Source organism: Trichechus manatus, unplaced genomic scaffold (assembly GCF_000243295.1).
Source record: "Trichechus manatus latirostris isolate Lorelei unplaced genomic scaffold, TriManLat1.0 scaffold00037, whole genome shotgun sequence".
Lineage (NCBI taxonomy): Eukaryota > Metazoa > Chordata > Mammalia > Sirenia > Trichechidae > Trichechus > Trichechus manatus.
The window spans coordinates 5,404,393-5,431,970 of record NW_004443973.1 but is presented as its reverse complement, the minus strand read 5'-3'; the positions used below and the strand labels follow the sequence as shown (position 1 = coordinate 5,431,970).

The 27,578-nt window shown below is 38.6% G+C and overlaps 1 protein-coding gene across 1 annotated transcript in view; it reads right to left on the bottom strand.

Moving 5' to 3' along the window:
* TTN (titin) overlaps positions 1-27,578 on the bottom strand; it is a 271,570-nt gene that overhangs the window by 231,775 nt on the left and 12,217 nt on the right. The window contains exons 8-37 of the mRNA XM_004375465.1: positions 27,117-27,269; positions 25,862-25,999; positions 24,345-24,476; positions 22,980-23,122; positions 22,261-22,393; positions 21,633-21,770; positions 17,952-18,245; positions 17,722-17,844; positions 15,809-16,090; positions 15,476-15,541; positions 14,482-14,740; positions 14,068-14,131; positions 13,743-13,958; positions 12,425-12,567; positions 11,273-11,478; positions 10,524-10,757; positions 10,176-10,420; positions 8,648-8,919; positions 8,377-8,541; positions 8,110-8,278; positions 6,312-8,005; positions 5,904-6,185; positions 4,878-5,144; positions 4,513-4,785; positions 4,127-4,390; positions 3,774-4,034; positions 1,897-2,157; positions 1,005-1,268; positions 653-913; positions 260-520 (exon numbers count right to left, since the gene is read on the bottom strand). Coding sequence (XP_004375522.1) covers positions 260-520; positions 653-913; positions 1,005-1,268; positions 1,897-2,157; positions 3,774-4,034; positions 4,127-4,390; positions 4,513-4,785; positions 4,878-5,144; positions 5,904-6,185; positions 6,312-8,005; positions 8,110-8,278; positions 8,377-8,541; positions 8,648-8,919; positions 10,176-10,420; positions 10,524-10,757; positions 11,273-11,478; positions 12,425-12,567; positions 13,743-13,958; positions 14,068-14,131; positions 14,482-14,740; positions 15,476-15,541; positions 15,809-16,090; positions 17,722-17,844; positions 17,952-18,245; positions 21,633-21,770; positions 22,261-22,393; positions 22,980-23,122; positions 24,345-24,476; positions 25,862-25,999; positions 27,117-27,269 — 7,663 coding nt within the window. The remainder of the gene's footprint in view (positions 1-259; positions 521-652; positions 914-1,004; positions 1,269-1,896; positions 2,158-3,773; positions 4,035-4,126; positions 4,391-4,512; positions 4,786-4,877; positions 5,145-5,903; positions 6,186-6,311; positions 8,006-8,109; positions 8,279-8,376; positions 8,542-8,647; positions 8,920-10,175; positions 10,421-10,523; positions 10,758-11,272; positions 11,479-12,424; positions 12,568-13,742; positions 13,959-14,067; positions 14,132-14,481; positions 14,741-15,475; positions 15,542-15,808; positions 16,091-17,721; positions 17,845-17,951; positions 18,246-21,632; positions 21,771-22,260; positions 22,394-22,979; positions 23,123-24,344; positions 24,477-25,861; positions 26,000-27,116; positions 27,270-27,578) is intronic.

The window sequence follows — 27,578 nt, the reverse complement described above, 5'->3', positions numbered from 1 at the left end:
CACAGAAACGTCAACTGATAAGAGAACAGAAAGATCACAGGAGACACACTGGAGCATCCTTCTAGTTAGCCTTTCAGTGCTGCTCTAATCTGGAAATTTTAGTGCGAAGGCGACGCTACTGCCTAAGCTCAGTGTGAGTACACGGTAAGTGTTTCAGTCAAGGAAGTTTGAGTAAATTAAATGGAAAAGAGGGGAAAGTGTAAGATATAGAATAACAATGAGCTACTGAATATTCTATATAACTTTTTGTTTTACTTACGCGTCACTGTCAGTGTGGCACTGACTTGGTCATTGCCACAGACAAACGTGTATTCTGCCGAGTCCTCTGTGCTGGTGTTTATGATGATAAGCTGGTGGAGTTTTCCCTGCACAACTATCTTGAACTTTTCACTCATCTCAATCTCCACACCATTCTTCAGCCACATGGAAGGCACATTGAAGTGGGACACCTCACACTCAAATGAGGCTGTTTTGGTCTCAGGCACCTCGATACTTTTCATGGTTTTCGTAATATGCAATGCTGGGGAGAATCAGAGAGTGTTTCGGTTAGTATATTTTTTTTTAAATAAATAAAGATTAGAAAAAAACCCGTGAAGAAATGAATACACAGGGATCATCGGGAGAAATGCCATAGGGGCTGCCTAACACTTACTCTCCACAAACAATTTTGCTTTGCACTCCAGTTGCCCCACCACAGCTGTATACTCCCCAGCATCTGAGGGGGCAATATTCTGCAGCATCAGCTTGTGAACTTTCCTTTCTGAGACCAGTCTGTGCTTGTCACTGGGCTTAATCTCCACGTTCTTGTGGAACCACTTTATAGGAACTGTGTCATGAGAGACACTGACTTCAAAGGCAATGGTGGCATTTTCCAAGGCAGTCACATCCTTTGGCTTTTTTATGATCTTGACAGCTAATAAGGAAAGTGGAAGGATTCAGTGATATGGTTAACTTAGCGGTAACCATGAGTTGGCTACTTGTAAAGTGTTTCTAAGTCAACTTACTCTCAACGTGCAGTCTGGCACTGGCTCCTAGCCTCCCAAGCCTGAAGCCATAAACAGACTCGTCCACAACGGCACAGTTTTTAATTCTCAGAGTGTAAACTGTTCCTTTGACGGAGACATCATACTTGTCATTTGATTGCAGCACAACCCCATTTTTGAGCCACTGGACACCTTTTACGTTAGGGTGTGTGAGCTCAACAGTGAAAACAGCATCCTGTGTCTCTGTCACTGTGAGGTTCTTCAGAGTCTTCTTAATTTTGACAGCTGAAGGCAAATTTATGATGGGTTTAGAAAATAAAGATGATATCATCAAGCAAAAGAAGTCCTGAACAAGATCATTCCCTGGTCACCTTGTAAAAGAATTGTTGTTGGTATTGGGTGCCGTAGAGTTGATTCTGACTCGTAGCGACCCCATGTAACAGAGTAGAACTGCCTCATAGGGTTTTCTTGGATATAATCTTAGTTACCAAAGACTCTGTAGTTATGCAGCACCTCTGTTTTAAAAGACGCTTTGAATGTATTTAGTGAAATCTAGTATTCAGGTTGAAATGTACATACGTGCAACAATTTTTCTATACTTGCATGGGATGAAGTACACATAGCCGTATACTAACAGCGTAACAGATCGATCGGAAAAGGTGAAAGAGGGATGGAGAATGAGAACAACTAATGTAGTTGTTCCACAGAGCCAGAATCTAAGAGATGGCTCCTTCACATAAACACATTTGATAAGCAATTTTGCAGTATATGGCTCAGAATGGAAGTTTATAATGATTTTATGAAATGAAGATTCATGGCATCCAAAACAGATATGTCTTTCGACTTTTGAAGGGATAACTGCCAAGAATGTAATATGATTTAAATAGGATAAATCTGTTATTATATCACTAACCTTCAACTTTGAGTTTGGCAGATGTTTTGGAGGTGGCCACCTTGTAGGTGTATTCTCCAATGTCATCTAATTTGGTAGCAACAATGATAAGTCTCCTTTTGTGGCCATCAGATTCACTTTTGATGTTCTTACTCAGCAGTAGATGTTTGCCATCCTTCAACCATTCGCCTTCTGAATCTGGGTTGGCAACCTCACACTCAAACACAGCTTCCTGGGACTCAGCTACAGTCTGATCTGTAAGTGGCTTGGAGATGGCCCCTCCTTTGGAATAAGAAGTAGAGTGTCTCTTAAAAATATTTATTCAATAAATACATCTTTGCACAATTAGACAAAATATCAAATTGAAAAATCTGATTTTTGAACATCGTGAAATATGAACAAGATTATTTTTACCCATATTGAAAAGGAACCACTGCAATCTCTTATTCTAAGTATGCATGACTGATAACCAGGGAAAATACTGCAATCAGGAAAGTTTTGGCAAAGGAAAAGCAACTGTCAATTGGGAATTCTGAACATCATAATGCTCAGCACATCAAATGAATGGCCTCTATCTCAATTCCTTTTCTCCCAAAGGCATTCTACTTAGTCTCCTAAGGATTAGTTCTTTGGAATATGTATGATGTTTCATTGGGGAAAAAAAACATTTGCTGAACAAAATTTCCAAATCATCATTGTTTCATTAGATTAGGGATTCCTGCAAACTAACAATCACGTGTGAATAAATGTCATTTCTTCTGTGAAGTCTTCCCCCATTGTCCCCAGTCCCATTGTCCACTGTCTGAAATATTTACTGCTTTAACAAGTTAGTTGCTTATGAATCTGTCCCTCCCTAAATTGTGAATTTATCTAGAATAAATATCACGCTTTATTCATTTTTGTACTCTGAGTTTCTAGCAGTATCTAGCCTGTGGTAGGTACTTCAAAAACGTTGGTTGAAATTACATAGGGACTCAGATTTTTCTTGTTTTCACACATTAAAAACAAGTAATTTATATTAAATGCATCAATGTACAGGATCTAAAAAATTGTTTTTGAAGTCTTTTCATGATCAAAGTCTCTGAGGAAATCTTATCATATAATAAAATATAAACCATGAAACTTTCATATCAAATAAGATACACCACTACCATACGCCTTGTCTATATACCAGATGTCATGAGCATCAAAACGGGTTTCATCTGAGTGCAATAACCCAACTCCTGAATACTTAAATTGTAATGAGCCAAAAAATTTAACGATGACTTCTGAGTTTTTCTTGAAAACTGGTTACACTTTTGACTCTTCATTTTTAAGTGAGTTTTTGCTGAATGAGAATGGTCTTATTTTCACTTCATGTCATTAAGAGATAAATACACAGACACATTGAGTTGTCTTTTTAAAATATTTGATGAATTCATAACAAAAAGTGTGAAGTGAACAAAGAAAAGTTAAAAACTTAACAGTGCTAGAAAAAAAATCTTCAAAATATAAAAGTTTAAATGTGCACTATATTAAAATATACAAAGAGCACTAAGAAGAAATTCCAGATTTCAGGTGCTCATACTCTGAGGGAAAAGAGGGAACAGAGAATAAGACAAGGGCCATGAAACAGGCACACATAAAGTGATCCTGAGGTTGGAGGAGGAAGAGATCCTATACAAAGGGGAGATGAAGGAAGGCTTCATGGAAGAGATGGCTCTTTAGGTAGATCTGGAAAAATATTTAGAGTTTAGAGTAGCAGAGGCAGTGTTAAGGGTATTACCTCGGCATAAACAGAGGCATGGAATTGGAAAACTGATGGAAATCTAGGGGAGAACTGGGCAACAATGAACAGTATCTTAAATTAAAACAACCATCCCACGTAAGAACTTAGGCTAAATGATAAATATACCAACCTGCCACAATAAGTTTTCCAGACGTCATATTTTCTCCAGCATAGAATGTATATTCTCCTTCATCATCTTTCATCATATTTAGGACTGTCAGCTTATATACTTTTCCACGAGCTTCAATTTTATATTTAGAACTGGGTTTGATTTCCTTGTCCTTAAAATTCCACAGGACATCAATTCCTGAGTGGGACAGCTCAACCTCAAAGACCACATTTTGGGTTTCTGTACAGGTAAGGTCATGAAGACCTCTGATAATTTTAATTTCTGGGGGAAAAAAAAACAACAGCTTGGTTATTATTATCCTGGGAAAGCAGAACTCTTAAAAAAAATGATTAGTTAGATGGAAGAACCCTTACTTTCCACAGAGAGATTACAGCTGGTTTCAGCCCTGCCCACCATCAGCTTGTAAGGTCCTTCATCTGAAGCATAGGTCCGATTAATCAGTAGTCGCTGCTTCGTCCCTTTAACAATGGCATGTACGCGATCATCAGGCTTGATTTGTTCGTCATTTAAGTACCATTTAACAGAAGTCACATCAGGGACTGAGACCTTACATTCGAGCACAGCCTTGGTACCCTCAAGTACATTAACATCTTTTAGGGGTGTTACTACATCAACACCTGCAAAGCCACACACATACACAAAAGAATTATGAATAAAAATTATGTTTAAAATGTCTGCTCATTAAAGTTCCCTATCTCACTCGACAACGTATACATAAAACTATGTATGTCACACTCACTATAAACAGAGACGCGCCCACTAGTTGAAAGTCCAAGGGCTGGAATGGTGAAGGAGTAATTTCCAGCATCTTCCTTACTCATGTCTTCAATGAGCAGCATGTGTAACTGTTTGTCTATCACAATGTGAACCCTGTCACTGGGCTGTACTTCTTGGCCATCTTTCATCCAGATGCCTTCCACATTTTCTAAGGAGACTTTAACTTCAAGCTGAACAATGTCACCCTCACAGACTTTTTGATCACTAAGTCCTTGTAGGATGGTAATGGGGCGGGCTGCAAAATATGGGGAAAAATAAGTTATGATCATTTTTAACAACAAACCGTAATGATGCTCACTGCAGGCCAATAGGAGTGGGAAGACTTACGTCTCATCTTCAGTTTACAGCTTGTCTTTTTCCCATCGATGACAAAGCTGTATTCTCCCTGATCCTCTTTGGTCACATCCTTGACAGTGAGGTTCTGACGTCCACGGCGAGATGTAATTGTGTATTTGCCGTTGGATTTAAGCTCCACATCATTATGATACCATTTGCCCTCTATGTTTTCTGGGGATACAATGCACTCTAACTCTCCTGAAAATGATTCTGGAACTTCTATGTCCTGAAGTTCTTTCACGAACTCAACAACCGCACCTGAGGTATAAGATACGGAGAAATTTATCTCTCTGGAGAGTTTTGCATTTAGACTTAGGATACAGACAATGCCTTACATATTTCTTATCCCCCTATACTACCAGAAATATTCCTAACATCTACCTGCTCATAGACTGAGAAATAAATTTTCAATAAAAAGAAGTTATTTTAATTGTGAATTGCTTTTTTGAAAACAGTGAGTTATATTATGCAGTAAGAGTCAGAACTCTATGGGACTGCCTCATTTTTCTGGGTACACAGGTTTTCCGCCTTTGACAGGGCGTAGTCACCATTTTTCTGTCGCTATTTAGTGGAAAATACCTGAGTTTTCCTTCTCCGACAGGTTTCCGCCTTACACAGGTTCCGGCTTTCATAGGTTTTACTGTACTTCAAGGAGCCCTGGTGGTACAGTGGTTAACAGCACGGCTGTCAACCAAAAGATCAGCAGTTTGAACCCACCAGCTGCTCCTTGGAAAGCCTATGGAGCCGTTCTACTCTGTCCTATAGGGTCGCTATAAGTTACAATCGACTCGACCGCAACGAGTTTACTGTACTTCAATAAAAATTAAAATAGGGAGACATCAAAATAACCCTGCTCTTTAAAAAATCCAAATTGTCAATATTCTCAGTTAGCAATATAAATTTATGATTCTTGCTATATCCAGTTTCCAAATAATTATTTTTATGATAGGAAAATTGCATAGTTAATTTCATCACACACTAAGGGCAACTTTAAACAATAAGAACATTATTTATTACCTTCAACAATAAGTTTAGCTGTTGTTTTTACACTTTCATCTTCCACAAGTACACAGCTGTAGTCTTCAGCATCAGATGTGTCAACTGTCAGTACAGAAAGGAAGTGAACCTTTCTGTCAGAGTGCATCCTATATTTATCTCCTGAATGAATCTCCATACCATCTTTATACCATTTCACTCTGACAAATGGCTCTGATGTTTCACATTCAAAGGTTGCCATGGTATCTTTTTCCTTAGCAACAACATCTTGTAATTCCTGTGTGAAAGTGATCAACTGCTTGGCTACAAGGAAAAAAAAAAAAAGAGGTATGTTATCTTAAATTTATAATTTGAGTAATGAGAAAAAAATTCACAAATGGATACTCATGGGTAAATAGAGAGAGACTCATCAAATGAGGTTCAAATTACCTTGGACGAGTAGGAATGCATGGCTCGAGGTTTCTCCAGCTATATTGACGGCTTTTACCATGATGCTGGCAGAGTCCTCAGCAGTCACATCCCTAATGACCAATTCACAAACATTGTCTTCAGGCCAGTACCAGTAGATTCGGTCAGAGCGCTCGATTTTTACACCATTTTTATACCATTCACATTCAGGGTCTGGTTTGCCCACAACTCTGACCCGGAAGTGTGCATCAGAACCTTGGCCCACTGTTTGGCTTTGAATCCTTTCGAAGATTTTGGGGGCCTCCATACTTGGACTTAACTCAATTTTATCAGGTTTAAAAGTTGGAATAGTGATTTTGCCTTCTTCCATGAGGGCTTTCTTCTCCTCTTCAGTTAACTCTTTGGTCCAGTGGAGTAGCTCTTCTTTTGTCTTCTTTAGGAGTTCTTCATAGGATTCATCCTTTTTACGAGACTTAAGCTCTACAGCAGTAATGGCTTCATAATATCCCTCCTCTGTTCTGCGCTTGAATTTACTGCGCAGCTCTTCTGACTCTTCAGACACCTTTTCATGAGTAATTCTTTCAGCCCTTTTCAGCTTCACAACTTCTTTGGTTTCAGTGGTGTCAACAGGTCTATCTACTTTTTGAACTTCAAACTGAAGTTTTCCAGGTTCATGTATGTGAAATTCTGGCTTTGGCTCAGGGGCTCGCCTAAGGACCGACCTAAAATCTTCCCTCTGCTGGATCTCAAGCTTCACTTTATGCTCTATCACACCTTCAGGATTTTCTGCAGTGACCTTGACTTCACCTGTATCATATGATTTGCAGTCCACGATGTCCAGATAATGAATGCCATCATAGCGAACTCTGAATCTTTTGCTTTTGCGGATGAGTTGTCCATTGAGATACCAGTTGACTTTGGGCTGAGGGTAGCCTGTCACTCGGCAGCGGAATCTAGCAGTCTCCCCTTCAAGTACTCTTACTGGTTCCGGGAACAAGACGATGTCTGGCTTTTGCTTCTCTTTCTGATCTGTTGTTACACCAGTAAGTGCACCTTCATGAGCCATTCTCTCTAATTCTTCAATTCTCTGTAAGCCTTTTCTTCCTTCAGGCAACTGAGATTCTTCCACAAGACTTTTCTCATCTTTAACAATAAGAGTAGCAGATGTATGATCTGTTCCATATTTGTTGGTGGCTCTGCAAGTAATGATACCACTGTCTCTAGAATATGCAACTCCATAATCAAGGCTACAATACCCAAATTCATTGATCATACGGAGCCTGTTGGCTGCTTCAAGTGGCTTTCCATCATGGAGCCATTCTACCACCATGGTTGGGTCACCAATTGGTGTTAGCCTGCATTCAAAGTGGGCAGGTCCAAAGCGCCTGAGTCTTAAGGAAGTAAGTTTTTTCTTGAAAAATGGCTTCTGTTGTTTCTCTTTATCATAGAGGTCACCCTCTTCCCACTGCTCTTGACCATACCGCAAATGGAGGGGCTCCAATTCTGGGGCTGCAATCTCCTTTGCTCTGTATGTCCCTCGTGGGATAATTAATTTTCTCTCTGGTTCAGGCTCTGCAAACTCAACTTCAACATTTACTTTGCATCTTGTGGTGTCTCGGCCAGCCTTATTAATAGCAGTTGCAGTATACCAGGCAGAATCTTGGCTGACAGTGGAATCAATTTTAAGGGCAGCTTCTCCCTTGGTTCCCTCAATTCTGTGAGAAGTGAAAAAAGTGATCAATAAAGAAGTACTTACTGCTTCCTTGGGTATGAGAATTAGCTAACGAACTTAAATTTTATTATTTTCAAGCAAACTTACCTGATTTTCGGATATTTATGAGGTACAATGATGTCACTGTTTTTCAACCACACAATGTCAGGGTTGGGATTACCCATAGCTCTGACTTTCATTTCAAGTCGAGAACCTTCCTTTACATTAACATTTTTCAGTTTTTCCACAAACACTGGTTTTACTTCATGCTCCACAGCTGAAAGAGAAAGGTCACAATTTAGAGTAAATAAGGCTGAAATACCTGCTTCCATCCCATGCAATGATGCAATTTCTTTTTATTTTAAGAGCAAATACCTTCCACAGTTAAAATCACTGAAATTGAAGATTTGCCAGCCCTGTTTTGGGCAACCACAGTCCATTCCCCAGAATCACTAGGTGCTGCAGGTACAATAATCAGTGATTGGGTACCATCTTCTTTGATGACTACTTTATGGGTATAGTCATTGACAATTTGCTCGCCTGTCAAAAAATAAATTAAAAATACATGTTAGGCTTTTTAAATTGTTGGGCACATGCATAAGCTTATTTTTGCAACTTGTCCATAAGCAAAACTTATTATACTTACCGTCATGAAACCATAATGTTTCTGGCATAGGTCTACCCACAACCTTTAAGTCAAATCTGGCAGTCTGCCCTTCTAAACATTTGAAAGAAGTGGGTTTTAATACAAAGACTGGCTTATACAGTCTCTCAAGTTGAGACTCATCTGTTTCATCCAGTCTACGTCCAGGGGACATCCTTGCAGGGGACATCCGTGCAGGTGACATCCTTGCAGGAGACATCCGTGCTGGAGATACGCGTATGGGAGACCTGCTCACTGAACGTGGGGAGATAGATCTGAAAAATGAAGAAAAAAAGTACTACTTTTCATGCAATACAAAGAAAACTCAGCAAAACAAAGAAACTTCTTTTGTAATAGTTTATTCGAAGGCACCTCAAACTCACTGGAATCCAAAATGGAATGCATTATTACTGCCCCAAAGGTATGCTTTTCCTATATTCTTGATCATAGTCAATATTCATTCAATGCATCCAGGAACCTAGGCTCAAAACCTTAGAATGATCCCTAATACTTTCCTTTCTTCACCATCTGGATTTAATTAGTCACCAAATCTTTTTGATTCAACTACCAAAACATCTCAATAAATATCGGTTGGTTAAATAAATCAATGGAAAAATACACATCCTTTTATCTAAGAGGGTAAAGAAAGGAAAATTATATTTCAGAAACAACCCCTATCTACACATTGCAACCAGACTGACTTGGATTTCAAGTGCTGGGGCACCACCACTTCCAGGTTGGGTGAACTAAGGCAAATTTCATAAAATCTTAGAGCCTCAGTTTTCCCATCTATAAAATAGAAATAATAATCATTAATAATCAAGGTTGTTATATAAATTACGGATTAAAAAAAAAAGTTGTTGTTGAGTCAATTCTGACTCATGGCAATCCTATAGGTTTCAAGTGTAACTGCGCTCCATAGGGTTTTCAATGGCTGTGACCTTTCAGAAGTAGATCACTAGGACTTTCTTCCGAGCCATCTATGGGTGGACTGAAACCTCAGCCTTTTGTTTAGCAGCTCAGCACATCAACCATTTGCACCACCCAGGGACTCCAAATTACAGATGATGTATGTAAAAAAACCAACCAAACCCGTTGCCATTAAGTCGATGCCAGCTCATAGCTACCCTACGGGACACAGTAGAATTGTCCCATAGGATTTCCAAAGGACAGCTGGTGGATTCGAACTACCAACCTTTTGGATAGCAGCCAAGCTCTTAACCACTGCACCCAAGGGTTCTATCATTGTGTTAGTTATAGTACTAGTTATAGGCAGTGTTTCATTCTGTTGTACATAGGGTCACTATGAGTTGGCACCAACTCGATAGCACCTAACAACAAAAAACACTAATAAAAATGCTTTGCTCATTTTACACAGGGGCAAGAAATAATAACTCTTGGCAATAATCTACGTTGGCAATGGCAAAGTTCAGTGCTATCTTAACCTTCAGTTATTTTTCACATAATCGCAATTTGCTGTTGAAATATTTGGGGTTTTAAAACCATTTATACTAAACAAACCTTTTCTTACCTGATTCTGCTCACTGGCTCTAGTGTGGGTATGTAAGTGGGAGCTCCCAGTGGTGCAGCAGGCTCCACATACAACTTTCCTGAGCAAATTGCATTTCCTTTGATATTGCTGGCAAATGCAGTATAGATTCCTTCATCTTCTGGAAGAACAACAGGTATACGCAGACTAGCTCTGCCATCTTGCAGAAAATCCATCTGGTATCGTTCTCCATGTTTTATGCGCTTGCCATCTTTGTACCACGCAATCTACAAAGAAAAACGTGTATGTGAATAAAATTCAGTTAAAATAGTTATAACCTATTAGTGTCTTTATTGTGGCATGGAGGTATGATAAATGTTTGTATTTTACCTTGGGTAATGGATATCCAGACATCTTGCAATGAAAAGTAACACCCATCCCCTCAAGAATTCTATAATTTTTGATTCTTAAATCAAATCCTGCTTCAATAGCTTCGGATTCAGAAATGTCAACTGACATCTTCTCTTCTCCATCTTCTTCAAGAAGTTCTTCTAATGTAGTCTTTATTATTCTGTATTCAATTTCTTTAATAAGTCTTTCTTCAAAGGAAGAAATATGGAAATCCTATGCAGAAGAAAGATGACAGTTTGTTAAAGAGATATATCATCACTGATAGAAATCCTTTAAGGATATGTATTAGTTTCAGAGCTAAGAATTAATTAAGAGTTTTGACTAGGAGAAAAATCTAGATGCTTTTTTTTTTTTTAAATCTTCACTAAAGTCATCTTTGCCAATGAATGCTGTGGCATCTTGGGTAATACGGTACTCTAAGAGTATGTGTTATATTTGGGATGTTCATCATACAGACGAAGGGATTTGGAAGTAATAAACTTGGTTGTGCTAACAGTTGTCTTTTGCTGTATATATGTAATTCCTATTTCTAAAGCAACGTGCTTGCATATATGCAACATGTTATGACATTAAGGAAGCTTATCAGTAGTGAACCTGGACTTACTAATAGTACTATAGCCCTAATGCCATCACTTAAAAATGAAAATATCAAACAAACAAACCAGAGACATGTGGGAGGAAAACGTAACTTATGACATGGTTTATCTGATTGTGATTCTTATACTCACCTGGTCCTCTACAAAAGTTCTGACCACTACAGTATCTTTGGCCATTTTCTTCCTAATTAAGGCCTGTTCTTTTTCATATTCTTTTTCATAGTCAGCATATCCAAATCCAGGTGCTGTTTCTCCAACTTTGGGTTCTGGCACAAATGCAGTCATTTCTGTTTGGTAAAGCATTTCATGCTGGGACTTCATCAGTGACTCATAATCAGCTAGAATTAAGGACAGAAGCTAATTTTTTTAATGTCCTTATTAAAAAGCATTCATACCACTGTTGATTCAGGCAAGCCCTACAATAGGGTAAATTTATAACCAACAATGAGATTTTCCAAATATGTACTATCAAAGTGCTCACTAAATATTTACTCCATTGAATTTTGAAACCAAACTTAAAGTAACAGGTCAAACCATGTACTTAATGTAAAAAGAATTTTATATTAGTAGTGTCAGTCCCTTGGAGTCTACCCTGGAGGTCTTCCTAACTTGCTGTGTGGCTTTTGGCAATTGATTTACTTTTCTGGTCTTGGGTGCTTTACCTGCTAAATGGGGATAATATCCTAACTTCCTCTTACGGGTGTTGTGAAGATCAAATGCAACAGCGTGAGATGGTCCTTTGGAAATGTGAAGCACTACCGGAGACAATGGTGGCCCACAGATACATTTTGTTTAGCCTGATGTTATTACCTTTTCTTTTTTCAAATTACTTATGAACATTGAAAATCTTGCTCTTCAGTTTATCTTTAAAATATCGGAAACTCCAGCAACACTGAGCCCAGAATGCGTGTCCCATAGAGGTGTGAGGCCACTGCCCTCTGGAGACAGTTTGCCATTGTCTTCCTGGCACTCAATAATGTTACCTGCCTGGATTTGGAAGGCAATTGGTTTAGAATGCCTGTGTATTCAAAGGTATGGTATGCCTAGAAACGAACGCACCAAATAGAAACTATTGCTAGAATCTTAGAAGTTTAGCCCCAGCACGGCCTTTGAGGCCTCCTGGTCTAAAGCATTCCCTGTATGGCTGAGGCCGAGAGAGAGCGGAGACAGAGGCAGCAGCAGCACTGGTTACTGCAGCCAGCCTCTCAACAAACACTCAACACTGCCGCCCCTGCATTTCAATTCTCTTCATGCTCACAGGAACTACTTAAGAGTTGCACTCACCTTCTTCAAGCAAGGAAGCAGATGCAGAAGTTTCTCCGTGCTTATTACGAATAACAATAGTGTATTCTCCGGCGTCATCAGCAAAAGTCATAGAAATCACCAGTTTGCACTCACCAGTTTGTTTGTCGTAACTCACTTTGTATCTTTATGGAAAGGAACAAATAATTCAGTCACAAATATGGGAGTGAAAGAACGAGATTTATTTGTCAATGGACTGTAGTGAAAAATTCAATGATCCCAAACCTGTGACTAAGCCCTACCGTAGACAGTAACTATAAGATGGCTGAAAATTGAAGAAAATGCATGGATATGAGTAATAAGGCCAAACAAGCTTAATTTTCATTTTAAGTAATATTCATACATTCTTTAACATAAAGAACAGAATAAAATACTACTAGAAACAGACACATGGAAATATGTAGCTTCCGTGATAACATTAGCAAATGATGAGGTCATTTAAACAGTAGGTATTTTTTCTTGTTCATTATTTTCTTCATTGTTCCATTTGAAGATCAAATGAATAGTAATCAACATAATAAATTGGTTTAAATATTTCAGTATTAAGCTTCTAGTGCACTGTTTCTTAGCATTAACATATGACAGTTACATTTTCAGATTATCTAGTTTGCCGTTGTCTCAAGTTGTAGGAAATTTAGAGCTAAATTTTATATTCAATTGCAGCAACTTTATTAGCATAGAATTTCATGTATAACCAGCTTTCTTTTTCATCGTGTGATCCTTATTCTTTTATCTTTTAAAGATTAAATTATTGTGCATTTTTATTGAAAATTACCCAAATCCTTTCTGGAAGAATATGTGTATGGATGAATGTGCAAAAATTCACGATATTTTCTCTATTTCACTAGCACAATAAATTAAATTAAAGGAGCCCTGGTGGCACACTGGTTAAGCGCTCAGCTGCTAACCGAAAGGTCAGTGGTTTGAACCCACCAGCTGCTCTGCGGGAGAAAGATGTGGCAGTCTACTTCTGTAAAGATTACTGCCTTGGAAACTGTATGGGGCAGTTCTACTCTGTCCAATAAGGTCGCTATGAGTCAGAATCGACTCAATGGCAACGGGTATAAATTAAATTAGAACATAAAGAAATATGTCTTCCATCTGCTTTTGTTCCATAGCTTTATTTCTCAAGAAACCTTTGCAAAAAATGTGAAAACACCTCAAAACAAACTATGAAGGCTTCACAATAAAAGAAGCTACATTTCAGGGATGGTAGAGAAAGTAAATTCTACTTTTTTTTAGGCTCGGTATACATATCATACAAATTAAAGGAAATTCTATCATTCAGCCATCAAAATACCTGTATCCAGTAGTTAGAGGAACGCCAGATTTCTTCCAGTAGACATGGGGCTTTGGGTTGCCACCAACCTGGCATTCAAACACAACGCTTCCACCTTCCACCAGTTTCTGGACCGCTGGCTTTGTAAAAAAGAAAGGAGCAGCAGGTTCTCCGGGCCCTGCTGGTTCCTCTGTGATGCTAGTATCAGTCATTACCACATCTCTTGACTCGACAAAGCTGAAAAGAGAATTCATATTAGCTTCTGGGTCACATTTTATCAATAATAAAGGGATTTAAAATGAAAACTGTTCTGGAACTGCAGCTAATTAGCAACAGAACATTTTACCGTTTCTCCTCTGTGGTAAATTTCTCAGCCACAGCTGTTGTTTCCTTTTCAAACTCTTCTGACACTAGAGGAAGACAAAAGTTTCTCATTTAAGTCAGGCATTTAGTCCATTTCATTAGAGACCCTTGCTTAACACTGACAGTTACACTGACCCCATAATCCAGCCCTCAATTCCAAAAGATGAGCCCTGGTGGTGCAGTAGTTAAGAGCTTGGCTACTAACCAAAAGCTTGGCAGTTCGAATCTACCAACAGCTCCTTGGAAACCCTATGGGGCCGTTCTACTCTGTGCTACTGGGTCACTATGAGTCAGCAATCGACTCAACGGCAATGGGTTTGGTTTGGTTTACGTGGAAAGGAGTGTCAGATGAGAGTGACAATATATGCAGAAAGATTGTGGGAATGTGGCTACTCACCCTGAACAGCTAGATAGCAGGATGTGCTGACGGTTCCAGCCTCGTTTACAGCACTGCAAGTAAATCGCCCGCTGTCTTCTGCAAAGGCTTCTCGAATCATAAGCCGGGCAATTCCACTCTGGAAGGTTATCTGGAAATCAATGGAACTTTCGATTTGGTAGTCTTCTCTGTACCATGTCACTGTTGGGGATGGGTATCCAGAGATGTGGCACTCCAGGGTGACAGATTCACCTTCTATGACAGTCACATTTTTTAAGCCCTGAAGAGAGAAGAAAAAGGAAATAATACAATTAATGGCACTAAACTGCACATGTGAAGAATGGGGAAATGCCAAACATTTCATTATAAACATATTTACCATAATAAAAAGGAAATAATGATATGTGTGCATATTCGTTAATCATCTCTATATACTGCTTTGATGTGTGTTTGAACTTGTACATTCTAATCGCTACAAAAAAATCACACGTTAAGATCAGGTGTTTTCAAGTTCCTAGTGTGGAACTGTGCTAATACCATATAATAGGGCAACTCCATATCCTCTATTATTCTCACATATTCAAATCCTAACTATACTGCTCAGCAGCAAATGCTACGTCTTCACTGAAGCTTTCTCTGTTATCCCCAGTTGGAAGTAATCTATCCTCCCCCTGGATTCTCCCTCTGTTAGGTGCTTATCACCTTCTATATTTTATTACACTTGTTTATGTACGTTTTCTCTGATAGCAATGCAAAGATTTCAAAGAGGGCTGGATTGATTTATTTCTCCATAGCTCCACATCAATGCCTTACTCATAGTAAAAGCTCATTAAATATCTGTTGAATAAACGAATTCTCCTTTTTCTTGCCAAATCATACATGGCTTAAAGTGAGTATCTGTAAACTCACTAATGCTATTTTCCTGTAAACTCGAGAAACTGATTTGTGTAAACATGTATTAATATTATTTAATCAAATATGTATGTAGTCCAACACAATTGACGTCTTTACTCACCGAGACTAAAGTTGGTGGAGTAACAGGGATTTCAACAGGTGCAGGCACTCTTGCTGTTTCTGTTACCTACAATTTTACAAAGGATATTAACAAAATGTCCAAGAAATTAGGGGAAATCTAAAAACTATAGCACATGCCAATTGCTCTGTTAGTAGAAAATAATTTGAGAAAAAGATCTTTGACCAACACCATGCTCAGTAAAATTAAGCGTGAGCATGGTAAAGGAGAAAGGCAAGACTCCTGGTTGATTACTTCTGCAGGACAAACTGGCCGAGTGTCCAGCCCCACTCAAGGAGTATGGATCAAGAAACAGAGTAAAATCCAGCGACCAACCTTGGCCTCACGCGCGTGCAGTACTTCGTAGTGCTCTTCACGGACTGTGGCACCAGTGATGCTCACCCCTACTTCCTTTTTCACCTCAATGCCAGCTTGACTCTTGTAAGTGTCTGGTGCGTCAGCGAAGGGGAACTGTGGGGAGGGGGTGGGCTCTCGCCTTACTGTAGTCTCAGCAGGCTTCACAGTAGGAGGCTTCACCGATTTGGTGACCATCTGAGCGGAAGACGCGGCTGACAACTCTTTTTGTAATGTGGCAATAGCACTACCGGCTATCGATGCCTAGATGGAATAGGAGTCAGAAAATAAAACAATTAACTGTCATTCCAGGCACCATTCAGAAGAGATTCACACTAGTCTTCTTGTACTGAATCTGAGTCTATTTTCTATATGGTCCATTTCTTAATTTTCTCATTATCACACTTAGAGCTGATGAAAAGTCAGTTAGAAATAAGCCAGTTAAAAGCTCATTGCCATTCCTGCTGATTTGTAAAGCATTGTATTTTAAAATATCTTGTTTTTTAAAAAGTTGTATTAAGAAACCCCTTATTTTGCAGCTGTTATCGTAAAGGGTCTTCCAAACCTGGTCATAAATTTTCACTTAACCATCCTAATGAAATACTACAGAGGGAAATTCAAAATCAAGGCGTTATTAAAATACTTGGTAAATTCCTAAAAGCTACTTCTAAAACAGCGCGTTTGGGTTTCAGCCTCAAATCTGTGTGAAAGATGAACATGGAGATGTTCATAAAAACGTTTTAAAAGCTTTCTTACTGTTTTTATTCTGTTGCTGTCTATGGTTATTTGGTTTCAATAGTAATTTGAGTACTGTATCAAATATAGGAATTATACAGTAAAACCTGTGAAAGCCTGAACCTGTGTAAGGAGGAAACCTGTCAGAGAAGGAAAACTCAAATATTTTCCACTAAAACACAGTGACAGAAAAGTGGTAAGCTGTACCCTGTCAGAGGTGGAAAACTTGGGAGACCCACAAAAACAAGGCGGTCTGATCGAGTTTCAGCTCTCATAGGTTTCACTGTATGTACCTTACAATTCTTTGTAGTCACAGAAGGTTTGGATTCTATGTCATGGAACTGTATAATAAGAATAATAGTGACTACTATTGAGGGTTAATATGTCTGTCAACTTGCTAAGGTTTTTAGGTGTACTATCTTTCCTTGATGACAGATTTAACAAGGGGTTGAATTAGGTCTCTAATCTAGGACTGTTTGATTCCAAAATCCAACCCAAATACCACAGAATACCACCTCTCCATCTTGCTACGTTGACTACGTGAATGCATGATTTCTCAACGTCTGTGTCTTTATATTGAAATATAGTCACAGTTAAGTTACTCTGAAATGTCTCACAGTATCAGGGAAACTAAACTGTATAACTGTTCTTGTTGGGTGGCATTGAGTCGATTCTGACTCATAGTGACCCCATGTGACAGAAGGACTGTCCCATAGTGTTTTCTAGGCTGTAATCTTTATGGAAGCAGATCACCAGGTCTTTCTCCTGTGGAGCCGCTGGGTGGGTTCGAACTGTCAACCTTTTGGTAAGCAGCTGAACACTTTAACCATAACCACTGTGCCACCAGGGCTCCTTAATACACTAGCTTTTACAAAATCTTTAGAACAATAATCAAAGTGTCTGAGTTTGAGCTATGCCTGAAACATAAAAGAGAGAGACCTGTACGGGTTTGTGCATCCTAGGAGGCATAAGATAACCACCTGCTACTCTACACTCATCCTGCTAGGCAAGTTTCAGAAACCAGTCTTGAGGGGCTTCTGAGTCTATAACAAATGCAAACAGACATCATGAAAAAGAGCCCCACATTGCCCCATAACCAAGTACATCACGCATTAGATACTTTTTTCTTTTGAGCTAGACATAGCTCTTTAACTTCTTACCTCATATCCATGTTCTGTCTTAGGAACAGAAATTTTTGAAACGGTAAAGTGAGGGCTTGCTGTGCGGGGACGTTTATCCACATGGACTAATCTTTCACTTGTTAGGTCTGTTGTTTTCTTGATCTGCATTGAAATGAAACTCAGTGATTGTGCTGTTCACCAGATGACCATAGCAGTCAAGGTTACTTTCCCCTTGAATGTGGTGAGGAATCAGGAAACAGCAGACTCACCTGTGATGATATGTGCATTCCCATTTGATCAGTAGTTGTGATATGAGTCTCAGAAGGAGGACGGATCACTCTAGGCTTGATTGCTTTAGGGAGAACATGGGGTTCTGAGGCTGGACGCTGGGGATGCTCAGCTACCTTTGGGGCAGACACACGCTCCTTGTATCCATATTCCAAAGTGGTCTGCTGAGCATATGATTCTTCAAGACGCACAGGCTCTCTGGGCTCTCTGACACGGGCCTGGTCTACTGCAGCAACGACTGTGGCTACAGCTTCAGCCTTTTTCCCAACGTCCACCTGGAGACAATGTTGCCAGAATTAATACACAGTAACATCAAAGTCAGTCCAGGACATCTCCTGCTAGGATGGGTTGCTGGTGGTGGTGTGGGCCACCGAGTTGATTCTGACTCATAGCGACCCCACGTGATAGCAGAACTGGGTTTCCTAGGCTGTAATCTTTACAGGAGCAGATTGCCGGGTCTTTTCTCCTGAGGAGCGGCTGGTAGGTTTGAACCCCCAACCTTTCAGTTAGCAGTCAAGTGTTTAACCATTATGCTACCAGGGCTCCTTCCTCCTAGGATAGCCATTAAAAACAGACAAATGACTAAAAAGCATGACAGGCAGATGGTACCCATGTTACATCACAAGGTACAGTGTCTACAGAAATGTAATTCAGAAATACATTTAGGAACTTGACGTCTCATTGATTATTACATTGTATAGACATTTATTTAGATACACTCTGTATACACCTGCTTAATTACACGAGACATTAAATAACATAGACACAACATAGGAGAACACAAGACATAATATAAACAGTAAGGAGATTTCGAGGTTCCCTAGTAATCTGTCTGAGGCAGGTAGTCAATTAGTGCTTGGGAAATCAGAACTTTGGGGCTAGTTATCGTCATTGATTATTTGTATTATCTTGATCATCAGTCTGGTATTGACACAATGACAGCAATGATAAAAATGCACTCAAATACAGTCTTACTCCCATCCAGAAAAATTAGTCACTGCAGAGTTGGAAGGTTGCATGCAAATACGAGAACATGAAAGTGTATGAACACACAGTGAGCATATTAATTTACATATGATTCCCTAAGGATAAGATTTGTTTAATCTATTAGAAAACATACAAATGAAAATACTGTGAACCAAATGAAAGAGGTATCATCTTTGGATTCAAGAGAACAACCTTTCATATTGAAGTTTAATTTACTTTCATCATTACTGGGAATTAAAGCAAAGAAAAAAAAGGAGATGTTATTTTCTCATAACTATGAATCTGATTAACATAAATGGGAAAGTAGTTTGCCAGCATGCTTTCTCTTTTAAAAAAGCAAACCAGCTGATTTGGCTTACATATCATGATGCTATGCAGTCCTTGGAACTGGCATTATTTCCAACAATCCTACAATCACATCACCGTGACCATCCAGTGCACTTTAAAAGTAATGCTGTAATATTGTATTAATGTCCAGTTTTCTTTTTCTGCTGCTGTGAGTAGGATCTAGAGTGATTCTGAATTTTTTTCAAGTATACAACCTACATACCTTTAAAAATTATGCTCTAAACAGTTTAGAATATAAATGAGGGTTTTGAAACAGAATAGGGCCTGTAGTTTTCATGGGCTTCATCCAGTTCTTCCTTCCATGAAGGAAGACACAAACATTCTAATCTTCCTTGAAGGACTGCAAATACAATCTTCATTTTAGATTGTGTCTTACAAGTTAACTATAAAATATACGTGGGGCTTAGGTGAATTAAGTTTATCTATGTTTCTTTTTTTAAAAAAAATCATATAGGCTGTTAGTTGAGTTTAAATTTGTAGATGTTTTAAAATATTAACATTTCAAAGGGCAACACTAATATATATTACTTTGCTTGTAGAGTGATTTCATTTACATTATATCTCATTTGGACCTTTCAAACCAGCTGACAAGGCACTCAGGTGGAGTTTTAGTTTAACAATGAGAAAATTTAGATGCAGAAATCTTGTTCTTAAATTAAAACTTAATGCAAAAAAAAAAAAAAAAAAAAAAAACCTTAAGTTCCCATTTTCAACTGGGAAAGCAGCTCTATAGTTTTTTCTTCAATTAATGTCTATAAAGTCCATATACATATGCTTGTCATAGACAACTATAAATGGATACCCTATGCAGGTCGCTGCTTTTATTTCTTAGTGGGCTCCAAAAGCCCTCATATTTTTGGAACCTAGACAAGCAGGAATAAGAATTGGACTAGGAGACCCCAATTCACACCAGCTAAGGGCTCAGAATTTATTTAGGAGAAACAAAGAAAAATGTTATTTAATCTGGCTTTTCACCAACTACAAATGCCAACCATTCCACCGGAGAACTTGGAATGAATCTAATCATCTATGATGTTTTGTTGATCAGTTAAGCAATTAAATTGAACACCAGGAACACATGATTCTAGACGGATGGAAAAGTTATGGGAGCTGACAGACAATGAATGGGATGAAACAATGCTTTTCACCTCCACAGCATCCGTTTCCATCTCCTCATGAAAAAGATGTATTTGTTCCTGCTTGGGAGCAAATCCTTTGCTAGTCCATGGCAGTGTGGCTGGTTCAGTAGATTTTGCAGTGGTAACTACTGCCTTAGGTAAAGACATTTTCTCAGCTTCCATCCTCAGCTAATTTTTAACAGAAGTAAAATAGTCAAATTTATATGTTTTGGACTAGAAAGAAAAAATTTAAACTAGTCATACAGGAAGAAAGTTTTAGATTGGAATTTCTGTCATCCTAATGAGACTTCTGGAGGCAAATATGCCATATTAAATACACCAGGGTAAAGGTTTGAAAGGTTTATCCTGAATCATGGCTTTGAAAAGATAAATCAAAGATGTAGCGATAGAAAATGACAGTGAGAGAAATACAAATAAGGCTCAGCTATGATACTCAATAAATTGAAAAACTTTAGTTGCTGATTTCCAAGCACTGTATTAGCAATAGAGAATAAAATTAGGTCAACATCTCATTTAAGGTAAATGACAGACTTATGGGAAGTAGGTTAATTCATGGAAACTTCATAGCTACAGAGAGATGCAGTCATCTTTTCATGGCTTATGTGTATTTGTTCCGGTTGGGTAACTCCTTCTCTAGATTTTAACATTGCCATTGTGTTTAGTTCTAGTGGGAGCTGCTACAGCACACTCTGTAATTTTCTCAGCTTCTTTTCTCATCTGATATTTACACAGAGGAAAAACAGTTTCACATGAAGAAAATCGTGGATAATTTCTTAACATAAGTCCATACTGTACAATGTAATATATTGAATTTATTATCCCCTCAAAACACACATCTTCTTATCAGTAAATAAGATTTATCATTTACTTATATGATTAATTTTATGTTCATGGATTCTCTGCATGCAATTTCAGGCAAGTTCTGGAGGATATCTAAGTATTAATAATAAAAAGTTGGAAATAATTGTGAAGAGATTAGTGGGGAAAGGAATATGGAGTAATATTAACAAAAATAATTTGGTGTTTCAGCTAGAAATTGTTTAATTATAAAAAAATAAATTAGGTTAATATTGTCTCATACATAACAGAAATTCTGATATTTGGTATTAATGTATTATAATTGGGGGTTTCAGATGAGATTTAGTATTAATGTATTGTAATAAGGGATTTCACACTTGGAATAGTCACCTTTCCATGAGTAACTTGCATTTGTTCTTCTCTAGTAGCCATTCCTTCTCTAGCTCTTAGTATTGTTTCTTGTTCTTTGGCTTTAGCAGTAGCAACTGCTATTGTAGACAAGGCAATTTTCTCAGCTTCCTTTCTCATCTGATTATTACAGTAAAATCAAGGTTTAAGCACCACAGGGCCTCAGGAACACATGGTATGCCCCCCCCCCCAGTGGGGATGCAAGATGAAGTTATTCAGGATTAACTACACAGGAACAGTTAAATTTCACTTGGCAATGTTTGCACACACTGATGGGAAATCACAAAATTTAGAAACGTTAGCTCTAAAAAAAAAAAAAAAAAACTCTAAATGATGTCATGTATTGATTTTTTTGAAATTAAGCTAAAAATGCTCATCTTCATGCAAAGAATAATGGTGAATGAAATGAATTACAAATGTTATAGATGGAAAAACATCAAATGTGCAGCTAAAATTAATGGGAAATCAATCACACATCTACCACTTTGTTTTTAGTTTCGGATTCAAAAAGGAAAATACAGATTAATGATGTATACCACATAGTAAGTTAATGGTTTACTAGAGATTAGGTTAAATATGAACTTTTCACATCTCAAATTTCTGTATTCACCTTTTCTTGAGTTATTTGAACTTGCTCTCTTTTGGTAGTGACGCCTTCTCTAGTTCTTGATACTAAATCTTGTTCTTTGACTTCGGGTGTGGCTACTATGACTTTAGGTGCCACTGTTTTCCTAGTTTCCTTCCTTACCTGATCATATGATTTAAAAAAAAAATTGAGAAAATGGTCATTAAATTTCTCACAGCCCCTCTAAGAAAAAAAACATGAGTCAAAACTGAGAAAAGAGGCAAAATTTCTTCCTATTCAAGAACATTTAATTTTACTTAAATATATCATTTGGGTTCCTCTGATTATCCACACTGTTTCACTAGTAAAAATATCAGAATAACAAGGCTAGTCTAAAAGAAAAAAATGTGATTGATAATAAAAGACTAACAAATGCCATTTCTCATTCTCATATTAGTCTTGGCAAGAAAATTCCAGCAGAACCATAAATAACACATAATTTTGCACTTTATCAACGGTCTTGTACATTGGAGTCTACTTCAATAGGAAGATATTAAAGTGAATTACAGTATCATATTAGTAATAATCAAAAAAATTCCGAAAGTTAGAAGTGAAAGGTGGCAGTGAGAGCTACAAAGGTGGGAAAGGGACATGAGAGCTTTGTAAGGAGTTTTCTACATGAGTCATAAGAAGAGGAAGAGATGAAGGAGTGATGATTAGGACCCATGATGAAAATGCAGGTGAATTTCATACTGCAGGAAGGCATCACCTTTTCATGAGTCATGGGCCTTTGCTCTTGTTCTATGGCAATTTCTTCTTGAGCTCCCAGGACTGTTTCTAGCTGTGTGGGCTTTGCCACGGCCGCTGCCACCATGGCCGCAGCGCTTGTCTCAGCTTCCTGTCTTATCTGATATTTAGAGTAAAAAAAGATTTGAGTTCCACAGGCATAAAAGAAATGTCAAGATACCCTTGCAACATTCATGAGAATACAGAATGCTTAGTGGTGAGAGAGAAAACGTCACAATCTCCTTTTCAGAGACTCACACTTGTGCTTAAAACACAGACTTTTCATTTCCCAAGGACTGGGCATCTTTTTTGCCCAGCTGTCCGTTAGTAAACCATCCTAGAGCTGAAATGGTCTCACCTTCGAGACATCTTAACATGTTAGGGAATCCAGTGAGTGGTCACTGGCAAATGGCTGGAAATCTCTAGGCAGCCTGATCTTGCCAGTCACCGGCACTGTGACAGCAACAAGGATTTTCTACGCCCTTAATTATGCCACGTAAGGTTCTTGCTGCATTCAGAGTCTCATTCACTATAAGGAGGGGCAAATTCAGCCTACCACCTCCGGTTAGTCTGTTAAGTGTGTAGTGTTCTCAGTAAAACCTTTTTATAAAAGTAGCTATGGGGTCAGCAAGGAACTGGAGATCAAGGAATATGAGCATAGGAGCTCCTTTGAACAAGGCCAAGGAAGAATTAAAAATAGGTGCCTCTTTCCTGACACTTTAAAGCTTGATTTTGTACAAGGAGAGAAGTGGATTTTGGTGACATTGTGGTTATTCCTACATTGCTCTAAAGCACAAGAGCAGCAAATACTTCTAGGTTGCTGTTTACCAATGAGGAATTAAGGGCACTTTCGTGAAGAAGTATTTCTCTGCCCTGATGTTCAGTGCTTGCTTACTCTTATTTGCTATTTAGGTGGAGCATTCATGGCTGGTGTGTATGTGTGTTATGTGGGTGTGTGTGTATTACACCTATATAAAGTTTGTGTATTACAATATAAGTGATTGAGGGCTCAGGCTATGCAGGAAAAAATTGACTGTACCAGTGGATACCCGGATGGCAGCGATATCTATCTTACACCTGAGCATGTTCCAGAAAAATTCACAGACATGCCCAAACTGTTCTAGTAGACATTCTCCCCCAAACTGATCAACTGAGTGGAAATTGGGCAATGAGAATAGCATTTGCACCAGGAAGGAGTTTCAATACTAGACAGAGAGAAACAAATAAAAGCAAACATACCACAAAAGACTTCTCCATTTAGAGGTTTTGGTTATAAGGAACACACACCTAGCTGGAATGTGATTTGCCAATGAATTACATGGTGTTTGCAAAACTGGACTTACTGTTTCTTGAGTTACTTGTTTTTGGTCTTGTTTTGTAGTAATTTCTCCAGTAACTCTCATTTCTTTTTCTTTGGCTTTAGTTGTGGAAATTACTACCTTTGGTACAAATGCTTTTTCAGTTTCTTTTCTTATCTGTAATCAATGACAAAAGCAAAGTCTTACTGTCTCTTGATCTCTAACAGAAGTGACATGGCGCTTATCAAATATCACAAAGTAGGAATCTAAACAAGGAAGTAAAATCTTTTTTCTGGAGACATCACTAAATGAAATCATGTCATGTTCATTGATATGAAGATGATCTTTCTCTGCCTAAACCATAAGTCATGCTGCTTAGAGGAAAAACAAAAGTTAGATTCAACACTGTTCGCTTTGAATGGGATAGTTGCAGTCTTCTTTGAAAAGACTTTTAATTTTTATCAATGGGTATTATTGTGATAATATTCTTTGCAAATTATTTCATTTAAAAACAATGATCTGTAATACTAGAGCATAGACTACTGGAATAGAATGCCTACCTTAGAAGTAACTTTGTCTGACCCTTTTATTTTATATATGAGGAATCACATGCAGGTAATTTATAATCGGCACTTACACAATATTTTTGCTTTGTACATGTTCCTAAATATTTGTGATGGTTCTGGAATATCAAGACTCACTTTTCTAAATTCAGATAACTATGGGGAGAAAATTCTTGTACATATCCTAGGCAAAATATTCTCCAAATCCTTAAACACCTGAAAAATGCTGTGTTTGGCTGTGGACAGCTAAGGTGTGTGTGTTGGAGGCCAATTTTCCCCACTTGCTTCTCTGACATTCTCAGATCTCATCAGTAAAACACAGGAGGCAGAATCTCAGGGTGGACAGGGACTTGAACATTTATCTTCTCAAACTACGCAACTGACACTTGACTTCACTGCCCAACAGCCCTACCAACTGGCCTTATCCAATCTGTCCCTAATGCCTTCAATCATGGGACACAGGCTCCCTCTCCAGGCTGTATACTCCCATCTCTTCTGGTCATCTGACCTACTAAGGCCATGCTACCCATCCCATGTCAAACCCATATTCCAATGTCCTCCTGAGGAGTCAGGAAGCAGTTGCTAAGCTATTTTCAAGGCAATGTGGTCAGTGTTCTCTTCCACTCCTCCCTGCCCCTTTCTCAGCGTCTATTTGTCCCTCCTGGTTTTACAGCCCCCTCTTGCCCCTCACAACAGTCACGTATTTAGTTAGTGCATCCCCAGATCAATGAAGGCGATATCCCAGTTTCTATTCCCAGTGTGTGTTCACAGAGGACCCCTTACATCTTACACAAAGAAACATTCAGTGACTAAGAGATGGTGTATCCAGTAGCAGGAATACACAGCTACGACAACGAGATTTTATTAGTGTGATAGCTATCATGTTGCCCAAGAAACACCACACTTCACAGTGAAGATTATTATCTCTTTGACACATGTAATAACTTCAGCAATGAATTTCAGTGAAAATTTCAATTTCAGTGAAAAACTATTTTTTACCTGCTCATGAGTTATGTGTATCTGCTCTTGTTTTGTCATAATTTCTTCTCTGGTTCTTAATTTTAATTCTTGTTCCTTGGCTTTATCGGCGGCCGCTACTACTTTTGTCACGGCAATCTTCTCTGCCTCTTTTCTTATCTGATTTTCATACAGGAAAGAAAAAGGAAATACTTTAATTCACCTTATATAACAAGCTCCCATAATATATCAAGACAAAGACATAAATGTCACACAAGAGAGGATAAGGAGGAAAACTAGAATGATTTGAAACTATAACAGAAAAACTATTCAAATATGAGGTGGGAAGTTATCCAGGATTTATTACACCTTTCAGCCATGAATCAAGTGTCATGTTTGTTTGGAGGAAAGTAAAAGCAACAGTCCTTTGGGCAAGCTTAGAGAAATGTAATGTCTGCCCTGAAATAATAGTATCAAACCCTGGCTCTTGGAGCTACCGAGCTTTGGACTTGGCCAGTCTGGATCTATGGCACTGAGTGCACACACACACCCCTTGTTTAGCTCACTTGCTTAGCCACCCTTTGCCTGCCTTGACTGGGGAATACTTCGATACCTTGAATATCATAGTTAACTCCTGTCTGCCTGCCTGACACAGGCCAGGCACTTCTGGCCTGGTCTGCTCTCACGGTATCTACTTCCTGGTGGCGCCATGGTTAAGCACTTGGTTGCTAACCGAAAAGTAGGTGATTCAATCCCACCAGTGGCTCCATGGCAGAAAAGACCTGGCAATCTGCTCCCATAAAGATTACTCCTAGGAAACCCTATGGAATAGTTCTGCTCTGTCATACAGGGTCCCTATGAGTTGGAATTGACTTGATAACACACAACAACAACAGGAGTCCTTAGGTGGTACAAATGGTTAACATGCTCACTTTCTAACCAAAAGGTTGTGTATGAGTCCACCCAGAGGTGCCTTGGAAGAAAGGCCTGGTGATCTACTGAAAAATCAGCCACTGAAAATCGTATGGAGCACAGTTTTACTGTGACACACACGGGATCACCATGAGTTGGAACAGACTTGACAGTAACTGGTATACCTTTGGTAACTCAGCCTACCTTCTGCTCAGAAAGCCCTAAAAGTCTGGGCCATGTTTGGCTCAGTGCTGCCCTCAAAATCATTTCCACATTGGTTCATCGTGGGATTTCTGCATGCAAAGCTCAGTCTTGACAACGTTTCTGTAAACACGCACCAAAGGAACAGGCTCTGCGGACATCTTCTGGGTGGCCTCATGCATACCTGTTCTTGAGCAGGTTGGATGTGCACAGCAGTCGCGGCTGTCCTCTGAGCAGTCTGCTCTACAGCGCTGATAACTGGTTCTCTCACTCTGGCCATATCAACAGCAGCAACAACAGTCGCAACAGCTGCACTTTTGTCAGTTTCTTGTTTGACCTGGGTTAGAAATGACCAAGAACATTACTTTTTTTAACGACACACCTGATAGAAAATATAAAAGCGTAATGGAAACTGAGCCGCCTAAAATACATATATATATACATACGCATTTATCATTGCTAAGAGATACATGTTATGTATCATTAAAACCTATATTTTATGAAGACCTCACAGACAGAGCCCATATCCCAATTAAAAATGCTTTTATAAGGCATGAGTCAATTTTGGTCTTCAGTTTCTCCTATAATTTTTTTTTTATTGTGCTTTAAGTGAAAGTTTACAGTTCAAGTCAGATTGTCATACAAA